Source organism: Hippoglossus hippoglossus, chromosome 3 (genome assembly GCF_009819705.1).
Source record: "Hippoglossus hippoglossus isolate fHipHip1 chromosome 3, fHipHip1.pri, whole genome shotgun sequence".
Taxonomy (NCBI): domain Eukaryota; kingdom Metazoa; phylum Chordata; class Actinopteri; order Pleuronectiformes; family Pleuronectidae; genus Hippoglossus; species Hippoglossus hippoglossus.
In genome coordinates, this window is record NC_047153.1 from 19224055 (window position 1) to 19237409 (window position 13355).

The following is a 13355-nucleotide window of genomic DNA, read 5'->3' on the forward strand; positions in this document are numbered from 1 at the left end:
ATTGGGTAGAAATTCAAACCATATCATTTCCAAACCTCACTGGAAATCAATTAAGACACTAGTTTTCAAAAGACCCCTGGGAAACATCTAGTCATTCGCTTTGTTTTTCAACTCTATCCAACTGCCTGTCAGGAATTTGTCTGTTGTCAGATGCTAAGACGTGAGGCAAAATACAACACACTGACTGCTGAGTTCCTACACCATCAGTAATTGAATACCTTGTGGAGAATAACTGAAGAGTGCTTTGCCCGAGAGGTGAGCGGTTGCTGTGGAAACATATTCAAAGAAGAAGTGAGATCTTAACAAAACATCTGACTCAGCCCAGATACTTGCTATATTAGTCTGACATCACTGTCATCGTTGGCTGCAGTTCAAATGTGGAGTTCACTTCACAGTACAATGGACATACAGAGATTACATTCACCTTATAAAATGTGGAGTTTTAATTATAAGCTATCATAAGTAACCATACACAAGATTATGGAGTTAGTCATAATGTTTTAGTGATTGAAACAGATTATTTTTTTCAAGCTGAAATGAAATGTAATAAAAGAAATTAATCTTTATAACTGAGCCCCTTCCCTCAGATCCTTTGACCTCCAGTCAATTCAATACATTGACGCTTTACCCAGCAGTCTCTGCATCATTAGGCCTCATTCGCTTCAATAATGCAAAAAGAGCAAAGCAGAGCAAACACCACACACCTTATCTCCCTGTCACCTCTCAACACAGCAGGAGCTGGGTAAACAACACATTACCCAGTCGATGGTGTGTGCAACTAACTGGCATCCTCTCTGCTTTAATCCCCATCAACTGTGCAGGGAACAAATGAATATGTGAGTTGTCAGTTGTGCACACATGTGAAACTTAACCAATTTCTGCCCCATTAATAAAATCAAGTGAGTTAAAATGAGGAGAGTTGTAACTGCTCTTAAACCCCCTTGATCCCGCTGCAGAGCTGCATCTCAAAATCACATCAGCCTGGTTAAGATCTGGTCAGTCATCGACCACGGCACTGTGGCTGGAAGGCACGCGGGGATCGTGCTGACAAACGGCAGATAAAGTGGCAGATAGTGGCTTTGTGATCTGACATCACCGGCTGATGGGCATCAAGGCCCTGCCAGCTTTATAGACCAGCCAATGACAGGGTACGTTTACTGTGAGACAGGACCAATGGGAGCGGAGCGGCTGTGTTTTTCCCTGCCCTGCCTCTCCGCCTGTCGATGAATGGCTCTGTTTTTGTGCGCGCATGTGACCACAGATGGCGCTCGCTGGTATTTAAACACCATCATCGATTGGGTGCTGAAGTGGACAGCTCCCCCACAAACACACGCACACACACACACACACGAACACACACACAGGAACCCAAACCAAATCACAATGGCTCGCTTGGCTCCTCGTGGAGGATGGTCTCCCTCCCTTGTTTTTAAACTCTGACTGAAGATCTCCATTTTTCTCCTGGCGCGCAAAAACATCGCTCCAACATCCACGGGCTGCTGGACGAGAGAACGGCGCCGTTTCGCTCCACACAAACAGCAGTTAGGCGGATGTTTTCACACCTGTGGCTGAATCGGGATCATTATTCGGATTCTAAAAACAGGCGAGGTTGGATGTTTCGCATCCATTCGCATGCGTCCTGCAGGAGAGGTCCTCCGGCGCTGTGTGATCCCGAGTGGTGAAAGCGCAAAGGTACCTAAAGCCATTTACGGACGCATTAATTTAAGCCGCTCTCTGTGGCTGCTCGCAGACAGGAAAGAGCATGGATAGAGAGGAATTCGCTCTGACTGGTGCGTTGAGGGGATTTGCAGAGCTGGGGATGTGCTCCCGTGGAAACTAAACTAAGGACCAAAGCGCTGTTAGCCCTGCACTAACAGCTCGCCATTTCTCCTCAAGCCTCCTCTGGTTGTTGTTTCACCATTCTGACGAGGATATAAGTTTTCCAATCAGCCATGGGGAAAGAGGAGTGCAAAACAATGCTGGACGCTTTGAACAAAGTGACCGCCTGCTACAGGCATCTGGTCATCGCCCTGGGAAGCACCTCGGACTCCCAGAACCTGCGAGAGGAGCTGAAGAGGACCCGCAACAAGGCCCAGGAGCTGGCCGTGGCCAACAGGACTAAACTGACCTCTCTGCTCAAAGACAAGACCATCAGCAAGGAGGACCGGACCGAGTACGAGCGCCTATGGGTGCTGTTCTCCAGCAGCATGGAGCTCCTGGAGGTGGACATGAAAAGGTCCCTGGAGATAGGGCAGGACTTCCCCCTCAAGGTGCCGACACGGCACCTCATCCAGACGGGCATGACCGGCAGCACCACCACGGTGGCGGCGCGGGCCATGAGCGTGCAGAACATGAAGTACGAGGCGGACAGCAACATCGACACGGCGGACCTGCGGGAACTGCGCTCCGAGATCACCCAGGTGAGCCAGATGATGGAGGAGATGGAGATGAAGGTGCAGGTGGCGCCGTGGGCCGTGGAGGCGAAGCAGGAGGCGGGCGCGGAGCTCAAATCCAACATGAGCTTGGGGAATTCCTCCGTGGGAGTCATCTCCATCTGCGAGGAGGAGCCCAAAGAGGAGGACGGCGGCGGCGGCAGCAGGGATGCTGGGATCGCCACGATCTGCGCCGTGGTCGGATTCTTTATCATCGTCATTGTCGCCGCGGTTCTAGGATACCTGGTCATCAACATGTCCTGAACCGTCCTGCGCCCACAGCCCACCCTGGCGATGGACGGACACCCTGCCGAGGCTGCCCACGGGGCGAGCGTCGCAGTGGGTGTAAGAGCCTGCAGCTCCACATGAAAGGGACCGAGCATTTTTATGTGGACAAGTTATTAATCTGGATTTGTGAATGTAATCGGGGGAGTTTGAGGAGTTGCACTAGATGAAAATGTAGAACAGTAGAGCCATTGTGTGTCACTCTGGGAGAATGGACGATGCACAGATAAAAAAAAAAAAAAAAGTCCTTTTCAGGGGCCAAGGGTTACTTTTTGGAGGAAATGGGGGTGCGTGGAAGACATACCATTACGTGACAGTGTCTGGCCATCAGGATGATACAAGCAACACGTAATCCAAGTGGATTAGTGCAAAGCTCAAGCATAAATGTAGCCTACTGTTAAGTATCCCCCCCCCCTTGATGTTCAGCTGATTGATGCTTTGAGTTTATGACTTTATTTTCAAGCAAAGAGAAGCAGGGGGGAACCCTATAGTCAGAGAAATTATAGAAACTAAGTGAGCCAAATGTTACAGTTAACCTTTGGATGTAAACAACACTGCACTGTTCCACAGTTTGAATACAACACAGAGATCTTTAGTACAGCCAGATGTGTAGTCGGCCTGCATCTTATACTTCATTGCATCAAATCACAACGTGCTACATGAGGGACCTGAGAGACGTCCACAGTCTTTTTAATAATGCACCCGTTCACTGTAAGCCTGTTCATGTTCCGTCACAGGGTTTATTCTTCTGTTGCAATCAGTGTTGAATGTATACATTACAACATGTGAATAGACGGGTTTGTATACAGTCTACTGCTTTGTCAGATAATGTACATACAATTAAGTATATTTATTATAATAAAATCGTTTAAAATGCACTTCAAAACATTCTCTTAGTTTCGGGAAAAAGTCGCAAAAGCATTCTTTTTGTATGAATGCAAGAAGTGAATGATACTTTTTTACAAGCGAGTTCTTGGAATATGTATTTTGACTTAGAGCTAATGGTTTTAGCCCAGTTTGTAATGAATGCAAGGCCAGATAAGTGCACAGGATATTTTAAGCTGAGGATTATAGACGTAACCAGCCCCAGGTTCAAAATAGTGTTCGATTTAAAATGGAAAGCAAACACTTTAACTCCCTAATGGTTTTAGTTGTAAGAGTCTTTGAAGGTAATCCTAAGAATTGCACACAGGTGGAGTGAAGCCTGAAGGCTGCCAATTCCAAAGCCTCTGGCATGAAGAGGAGGGCTGGAGTAGTTGTCATGAAGAGCTACTACAGAACAGTTTGGGATTACCTTAACAGTTTTAAATTAGAAATTACAATCAGTTGCCAATAAAGACCTACGACCGGCTGATAGCTCAAAAACATCTAAAGATAAAGAGATGAGTGTGACTGCTTTTGGTATTTAACTTCTCAAACATTGGATGGTTTCGTGAAATAAAAAACAACAAATTGAAACTTAAAATGATGTGCAATGGATGATGGATGCATATTTTTTCCATTTCTGAGAAACGTCTGACTAAAATCAAGATACACTTTCAATGGGCAGATGAGTACATTTGGTTGTAGCCTGACTTCATTTCACTTTATTTCTCTAACTTTCTTTCATCCAGCGCCATTTTCAGGACATTTTTTTCCATTTCTCACAGTAAAACTAATACGCTCCTACAATAATGTAATAAAGAAAAATTATATTATCCAGTCAAAATAATTACGGTTGGTAAAAATGTTGTTTCCCCTGTATCTGTAAGGATTCTGTCTGTGTTCTGTTAGACCAGCAGCACAGAGTGACCTCAGGATAACGTGTATCACCATCTACAGCACAGCTGCTGACAGACATCAGCAACTCGTCATCATCATTATTTCATAAAAGTATAATTTTTTAGTACTATTGCTCTGTTGTGATATCTAATGAAAAGTCTGTTGTAATATGGCTCAACAGCTGCACATCAAATTAGCTATATACCGACTCTAACGATCACCTCCTCTATTCTTAAGGAGGTTCGCTTATAATTGTATACGATAAGTACACCCCTGGCATTTAACAACTATTCAGCCTTAGTTACAGGCTGTGTAGGCAGAAATCTCACAGGATCGAATTTGATTACGGCTGCCCTCCTCCTCCTCCTCCTCCTCCTCCGAGGCCAGGCCTGACTCCTTGTGGGAGCAATGCATTCACTGCAGCACGATTACATTTTTCCTATATTTATAAAACTGTTAAATAATATTCAAGCTGCAGAAAAGGGCAGCATTTGTGATATTTCTTTGGTCAGCAGATACACTGAAATGTCTTTATCCACTGTGTTTTATCTCCTCTCTTCCTGTCTGTCTCTCCTCGACCACTTGAGGTTCAAAACCATTAATGGAACATTGTGAAAACGCTAACTCGACTCCTAAAAGCATTGAGGTCACACAGCTGAGAGCAATTTTTTTTTTGGCAGGACTTTGATGCACGAAAAATCAGTGGCACGTCATGCTCACATCCATTCACAAAAAGGCTTTCAGACAACTTGTTTATCCGTTGTGTCATCCCGCACGGGCATTAACCTCCGTTAACAGAGAGTCAGAGACGTCTTGAAGTTCACAACAGACTAACATTGTCATCTCCAGAGATCCAAAAATATAGAGTCTATTAAATAAACATGCATGGGGAAGAAAGGAGGGTGAGAGACTAAAATAGTGGATGATAAAGCCTCCAGAAACTCTGCACTTAAAAAATGTGTCTCTCACGTTTTGCTCGTGCAACAATCCCAGATGAATGCAACTTTTGAGACTGTTTCATGCTGAAATGATTGTGTTGCAATCTCCGTTATGCAAGCCACTGCTTAAAATAGCCACAGCATTAAAGTTTCAGAGTATGTGCTTCATTAGGTATAAAAATTTACCCTATACAGGTGAGTAAATCCACTTTCTCTGCAGGTGTTTGGAGGCAATTTATTTCCACTTGTGCATTTAAGAGCCTTGTGTTCGCTTCACTCTGTCAACTGGAAAATAATAAACTAAGCAGACTGGTTCACTGGGAGGGTACACACACACACACACACACACACACACATACGCTACACAGAGACAGACCCCTGCATCATAACCTCATCTGGACGAAGCTAGTGGGTTTCTACGGCTGTGGGTTGCCATAGAAACCCTCAACGGACTCTCCAGCGCAAACAGCTTGGAAGATTGAGCAGTGTTATTTCAACTCACCCCCTCTCTGACACCACCATCCCACACACACACGCACACACACACGTACCCACACAAGAACATGCGGTGTGAGGACAGCGGCCACGAGACAAAACATCAGCATGTTTTCTCACACTGACAGAAATGTGTTTGAAAGCATGCTAGTCACAGTGATTTTATCTCAAATCCCAAATCAATAGATTTCCACTGAAATAACTAACTATCATGAGACAAATCATTTTTGATTTAACACGTAAGATCAACAGACACATTGGGTGTACATTATACCACCTACATTGTTTAAAGAAGCAAACATAGGCCAAGATACTGAAAACAGAAAGCTGATTATGAGGACATTTGAAAACTGTGATGGTGTAAGTATTATGTTTGCATTTACACAGTTACCAAGGCCCAACACTCCCCTTATGAAACTACATTTAAATATCTTACTATCTAAATATTTAAATAATTATCGCAGCACAATTTGTATCTATATCAATATGAAAAAAGTCCAATATATATAAATATGATTATGCATTGTGTAAACACAGTGAAGAAGTATAACACACTTCATCGACCTCAGATTTGTAAAATGTTGTCAAGTGTTTGTCATTCTCTGCTAATGAAGAGTTTAAAACCACAACCTTCACTCAGGAGCAAAAACCAGCCTTTAAACCTAAAATAATTAATAATGGGACATTAATCATAACAATTATCGACTGAAGTGACATTCTTTATCTTGATGTGTGATAGTAGACAAGAACAGTTGTCAAGCCTTCACATGTAATCAACAAACCATCATAAAATGTATCACAAATCCGCCAAAGCAGTTTGAGATGTTAGTGAAACAATCAAATGAATAATGAATGAACTTGCGTTCAATAATAAATCAATTTATGAATGGCATACACAGGGTACAACCAATATGACAGAGATTATTCCTTATGAGTCATTAATTTGCCATGGGCCCAGCTGTAAGCAGGGAAGACAGCCACAGGAGAGAGGGTGAAGCCCTGCAGAGCCTCCACCGCTGACATGAGCACTCTTACTGAGAGGGACCACACCAACACGTCACCTATGGGCTGCAGGTGTCGTCTCTAAAACCCTTTTCAGATATTTAGTGGACAACCTGTTGCTATGGTTACAAGCTAAATTTGGGCAGAATAAAACCGTTACATAATCATTTTTTCTTTGTAGCGAGAAGGAATGTTAGAACAATTCTGACCAGAAAACAACGTGAAATCCATGTGAGACTTCACTCTTGACATTTCACGATACGGCAGGGGGGGGGGGGGTCGACCACAGCTTCAACACAGTAAACAATAACAACAACAACAACAACATGAGATCTGACTGTCACGTTTGAGCTCCTTTAATCAAACAAAAACATTTTTTTTTATGAACAAACCCATCAGTATCTGGGTAAAACCTTAGATTAGAGGCCCTGTGTACAGTAAGGCACATAAACACAAGCATATAAACTGTGTGTCAATCTGTTTCTTTATATTTCTCCTCCCTGCCCTGTCAGGCTCTCTGTGCTGGACCATCAGAGAACCTGGAACTTCTCTCCCTCTCCAGATCCTGACATATAAATAATAAAAAAGGCAATAGATCGTTTTATAGATCAGTGGAATCATTTCACTGTTCCGCACTTCCCATGTGCCCACTCTGGTTGTAAAACAGAGAGCGTTTATCCTACTTAGATGAATACAGCCTACATTTTATTGCTTCATTTTAACTGAACAAAGATACTTTAATCATGACAGGATTGACACTTATAGATGAACATTGCAGAGGGAATTTCTTCATTGCACATTTAAAGGGGACATAGCATGCCCATTTTACCACAAGTTGATATGGTTCCTTGGGGTCTGTAACATACTTTGGTCAAAATACCACAATTCAACGGGTACAACAACAAGCGGAGAAAGCAGAATCGCGGGCTGACCTTATATATACAGTCTATGGGGCTGACCAGCGCGGAGAAATGCACGTCCTGTGTGAACAGCCAGGCGGCTGCGCGCGTGAGAACGGCGCTGTGCTGCCTCGCAGCGGCGCTTCCGCGTCCGGTGTAAACCCGGCGTAATGAGTGGGGGGGCTCTGTGTGTTTGTGCCAGTGTTACAGTAGTGCTGAACACTGCGGAAGTCTTCCACACTGCTGGCTGTGTGGCGTTGACACAAATTCCAGCTCACGCATGGGAGAGCGAGCGGTCGCGCCCGAGCAACTGCTGCAGCCTCCCAGTCCCAACGATCCAGACAAATGCCACATGTGAGTGAATCGCGGGCTGACCAGCGGAGAAATGCTCGTCCCGTGTGAACAGCCAGGCGGCTGCATGCTTGGGAACGGCGCTGCGCTGCCTCGCAGCCTCGCTGCGTCCGGTGTAAACCCGGCGTAACGAGTGTGGGGGGACGGGGGGGGGACGGGGGGGGGGGGGGACGGGGGGGGGGTGGGTGGGCCAAGGCCATGTAGGGAGACTTCCAGTGCCTTGTTACGACACAAAACCCAGGAAGCTCAATCGAGTCACTCAAGCATGACGTTTCTGACTTAGAGGAACTATAACAAAACGCGCGAGTGTTTTTTTCCCCGAGTTTTTGGGTTCGTAGACATGCCAGATACCCACATTAACGTGTAGAAGCACTAACAAAGTGGAATTTGCATGCTATGTCCCCTTTAATACTTCTCTTCTCCCCTTACCTTTGCTTTGGCACAAAAATCAGTTATCAATCAACTGATCAATTCTTCTCATATCATATTAAGGTCTTTTGATAACGAGGATCAAAGTACAGGTCAGGTCAGTGAAACCAGACGAATGAAAGACATACAGGGGGTTCTTCGTTTATCAATGAGATGGAAAAACCAACAGAACCAGATTAAAAGAAACACATTACAATCTAATGCAACAATTAGGAACACTTGAGGTTGACAGTGTAAATGAAAAAGCGTAACAATAAAAATATTAAACCTGTTTTGTTTCATTAAAGTTTCTTGTCATTATACTGTGCACAGAGGAGCGTCAGCACAAGTCAAAGCTGACTTTGAGCGTCATGAGCCGAGGTTGGCTTGATGACTGGCAGCAGGTGGTTGTACTTGGGTTTGATGGTGATCTGTACAGTTGTAGAATATGGATTCAATATCACCATACGGTGCAGTGCAGTACTGTCCTGAGGTTCCTCCACCTGAGTCGTTCCTGAAGTGTCCAACGGGTAAAGTTTGTCACCTAGAAAGACAGGAGAGCCCAGGAGAGTTATACAAAGTAAGAAAATAGCCCAAAAGATTAATCTAACCAGTAACGTTTTAGCATGATTAATAAAACAACACCAACTGAAGTACCTGGAAGCACTGATATGTGGTGTTCATCTTCTTGGACAACTACGGGCAGCCAATGCTCGCAGCCCTTAGTGGCACGTTGGCTGGAAAAGTTGTGGAGGTCATTCAGCGAGGGGAAGCGACACATGCGGCTGAGCTCGTAGAACTGTGGAGGGGGGATCCAAACCTCCTGTGCCTGGTAGCTCTGCAGGACTTCTGATGCCGTGGACCACTGAGACACACAGAAAAACAGGTTGTGTTTTATAACTGTACGACTGTTTTAGTTCAGTGCGTCAGATGGAAATCAATTCTTAGGTGTCCATATTTGTGTTCAGCTGTAATTAGGAACAAACACTGAACAACTCTACTGTAATTGACCCCTCAAAGAGTTTTGATATGTTTAAATTTCATAACAGCCACTGAAACAGTCCATCTTTAAACTTCAATTTCAGCAGCAGAACAGTCACTGTTGAACTTTATAACTGGAAGCTTGTTCACACTGAGCTCTCTGGGATCTGTCGATGATTTGTTCAAGTATTGAACACATCCTTGTACTTCAGCTTACATAGTCAGTGGACCATTTCATTCCCTAAAGGCTGTCACATACTGTCTGTATAGATGATCGGAACAGGGCAGTTTGTTGGAAGTGCTCACATGATCACAAAGCAAGATTGAGTAATTTGGGAAAATTAATGTATTACTTTTAATTTCAAAGAGATACTCAATCATGTACTGACTTAATACTTCTCTGAATTGGCACTAACAATAGAGCCAGACCGATTTACCTGTTAGCCAATAAAAATCAGTTTGTGTTTTCTTTTTATTTACAGCAAAAGTTGATAGTTAGACTGTAAAAATATCAAAGCCTCAATTACATTTCTTTGTCATATAGACAAATAAATGACATATTGGGAATCATACATTTTTGTTATACATATATTGGCAGATATATCAGAATTATATTTACTACTAATATTGTGAAATCAGCCCCTGAAAATCCATATCATTCAGGCTCTAACCAATTCTATCGGTCTCTTTGGTTAGCAACACACAAAAAAGAAATTAAGCATATTTTGTGAGCTGATCAATTCAATTCAAGCTTGTGATCAATTACATAGACCCATTCGTTTCAATTCACTAAACCTATGCTTTTAGATCCTGTGGTAAAAACGATGGTTTTATAGGAGCTTCTGAATATCAAAAACTACATAACTGACTATATTAACTACTACATGACTACATAGTTGCTTTACTTGTTTTCTTCAGGAGTTGTACACATGCGTACATTATATCGGCAACTGGTCTCACTTCTGGTTGTGTTCAGTTGCCTGTGCACATGCACAAGTCCTGAAGATACAATGACCTGGATGTCTGATTACCCGTCACAGATATTTCCTCAAAACATTTTTTTTAGGATGGTTTTAAGGGATGTTGTTTTGTTTTCTATATTCTATTTCGCTATGTTTCTTTTTGTATTGTTTTGTTATCTGTTGTTTTATTCCCATGTACTTTGACAAGTGCTATAGACTTAAGTTGATTATTTCTTTTCATTTTTCCTGATTTGACAGTAGCCTGTTCTTGAAACAGATCTCTGTAAAGCAACATGTGATCCTGCATCACCTGGCAGCGCACGATCTCCCTCTCGTCCTGCAGGGTCTGTGGGGTCTCGTGCAGGCAGCAGATGAAGAAAGCGGTGTCAAACCTCGCGGCGCTGTATCCGGCCACAGGAGTCAGCCAGTTGCTCCATTCGTGCAGAGCCCAGATGTTGGGCAGCAGCTGCAGCTCCCTGCACATCCTGAGGAAGTTGGAGGAGTTCTGCATCACCAGAGTCCTCCACCTGCTCAGTTCGCTGCTGCTGCTGCACAACCCGTGCACTTCACTTGTTGCCCGCGTGGCCTCTGTGCCTTTTAGTAATGCGCCTTTCTCGTCCTGTTTGGACACAGCCAGCAGCACCCCGCACTCCTCGAACGTCTCCCTCAGGGCGCAGATCCTGAAGGCCACCTCTCCCGGGACAGGAGAGCCCAGGCTCAGTCGGTCCGTGGCGAACATCGGGGGTCTGCTCTCCGCCGGTTGGGTGACGCTTCTCAGACCGAAGCTGGGAGAGTCCCCGAAGGACTTGAAGATGTCGAGCCATTCGCCGGAGAAGTCCGAGGAGTCCACCTTGCCGCCGGGAAACACGTACGCGTTGGGCATGAATCCGCTTTTACTGCTTCGTTTCAGCAGCAACACGTCGTAGTCGAAGGCGGACGTGTGCGGCAGGTGTGACCGTCCACAGCTGCTGGCCAGCGGGGAGCCTGGAGCCTCCGGGGTCCTGGATGTCAAACCGGCCGGAGCGAGCCGGCGGCCTGCGGCTAAGATGAGCGTGGCCGCCTCCTTCCAGTGCCTCAGGGTCGTGTTCATCCTGAAACTCCAAGAGCGTCTTTTTTTTTAAATGTCTCCAAACGCTTCTGAAAGTTGTTGTTGCTCATTCACCTGGTCCCTGTCCTCTGTTGTTGTGGTGGAAATGATGTAGTTCTACACAGACATGAGCTGCTATCGCCCCCTGCAGGCTGGATGACCGACAGCGCTGCACAGTTACAAGTCCTGCAAAAACACAATTTCTGTAATTCTTCCCTTTCTTTCGCTGTCTTGTAGAGAAATGTTATAATAATAATGAACAGTTATTTCAGTTTTATTGAATCAGGAATCACCGAAATACCAGCAGCTGTTGAGTTAACATTGGTCAACATGTAGGCAGCATTAAAGAGATAGTTCACCCCCAAAATGTAATGTTTGAGTCCACAAAAGACTTTTGGAATTTCAGGGGTAAACAACGTTGCAGCCAAATCCAATACAATTGAAGTAACTGGTGACCAATTCATTAAACTTAAAAAAAAGAAAATGCCTCCGTTCTGCTCCTGTGGTGTCATCTAAGTGTCCACCAGCCCAGACGTCCAAATTCGACTCGAAACATCGCATTTACACCATCTTTTTAGCAAAAATGTCCTCTGTTATCCTCAGCCTGGAGCCGTGTTCATGTTCGCATGCGCACACACTTCACAAGCTCCATGCTCTCTATCAGTGAGAACTCGATGCCCTCGGAACTAGTGATGCTACTGGTACATTTGTACTGGTACTTATCGTGAGTTCACGCTGATCTCGTCTTGGGCATTTCAACAGCTGACATGGGACCCTACCCCATATCAACAATAACAATAACATGAAAGAGAATAAAAATCAAGGATTCAAGTTGATTTGCATATATAATGGGATATTTTTGGACTTTAACTTAAACTTATACTTTAACATCATGGACAGCTCAAGATAGGTTAGAAATAATCCAAACATCTTCCTTAATTATAAAACTGAAAAAAAACATCTTTCATTAAAATGAGGCGAGGCTTCATTTGTCTCAGCAAAACTATCCTCCATTCAATAGACCTATGTGTTATGTACCAGTTAACATACAAACAGCTTTAAAAAATCACTCAAATTCCATTAAAACAAAGCCAATACTGTGATTAAAATAAATCTTTATTTAAGTGAATGGGTGTTCGACATTTCAATAATGGCAAATCTCTGTATGTTAATCGATTTTTCTGTTTTTCAGTCTCAGCTGTTTACAAACCTGTCGAGCTGAAGCATCACAGAACAGTAAATAGATATAGCCTATGGTAGATTTTTGTTTTCTCACAAAATATTTTCATAATATATGAAGACCCACTTTCTCCTGTGTTCGTTTTTTGCAGCACTGGAATAACACAGTCATACGAGTCTAAATTTGAGGCTGTCAATGCACTGTGATGGAAATCTGGAAATACAAGAGGCTGGAAACACCAAAGTTATCTACGTGTACTTTAATAGGGGCTTTCTGCAGAAAGGATCAACACAGAGAGTCACAAGGATCTCAGAGTGAAGATGGAGAACAGCCAAATACAAGGATCTTATATAGGAGAACTGAGGGCTGTCTCTCTGAACCAATCCAGACTGGTTCTGTAGGCGCAGCTAGAGAGAGGAATCTAAACACAAACAACTGATTTACATGTGTTTCCTAAGGAGATAAGCAGACATACATTCCGTTCTTTGGAGGGTAAATAAGTGGCTAAAGGGTCTGGCAGTATTCAGGTCATAAACAGTTCAGACCATAAAACAACTCAGGTCATAAAAGTCTT

At 43.9% G+C, this 13355-nt stretch overlaps 2 protein-coding genes across 2 annotated transcripts; one reads left to right on the forward strand and one right to left on the reverse strand.

The window, feature by feature from the left end:
- Window positions 1-1264: 1264 nt before the first annotated feature.
- LOC117759389 (regulator of G-protein signaling 9-binding protein) lies at window positions 1265-3587 on the forward strand. The gene has a single exon (XM_034581473.1). The coding sequence runs from the start codon at window positions 1953-1955 to the stop codon at window positions 2694-2696; it is 744 nt and encodes a 247-aa protein (XP_034437364.1). The 5' UTR covers window positions 1265-1952; the 3' UTR covers window positions 2697-3587.
- Window positions 3588-8575: 4988 nt separating this feature from the next.
- nudt19 (nudix (nucleoside diphosphate linked moiety X)-type motif 19) lies at window positions 8576-11823 on the reverse strand. Its single transcript, XM_034581278.1, has 3 exons — window positions 10825-11823; window positions 9229-9436; window positions 8576-9115 (listed from the first exon to the last, which is right to left on the reverse strand). The coding sequence occupies exons 1-3, from the start codon at window positions 11602-11604 to the stop codon at window positions 8922-8924; spliced, it is 1182 nt and encodes a 393-aa protein (XP_034437169.1). The 5' UTR covers window positions 11605-11823; the 3' UTR covers window positions 8576-8921.
- Window positions 11824-13355: the final 1532 nt, after the last annotated feature.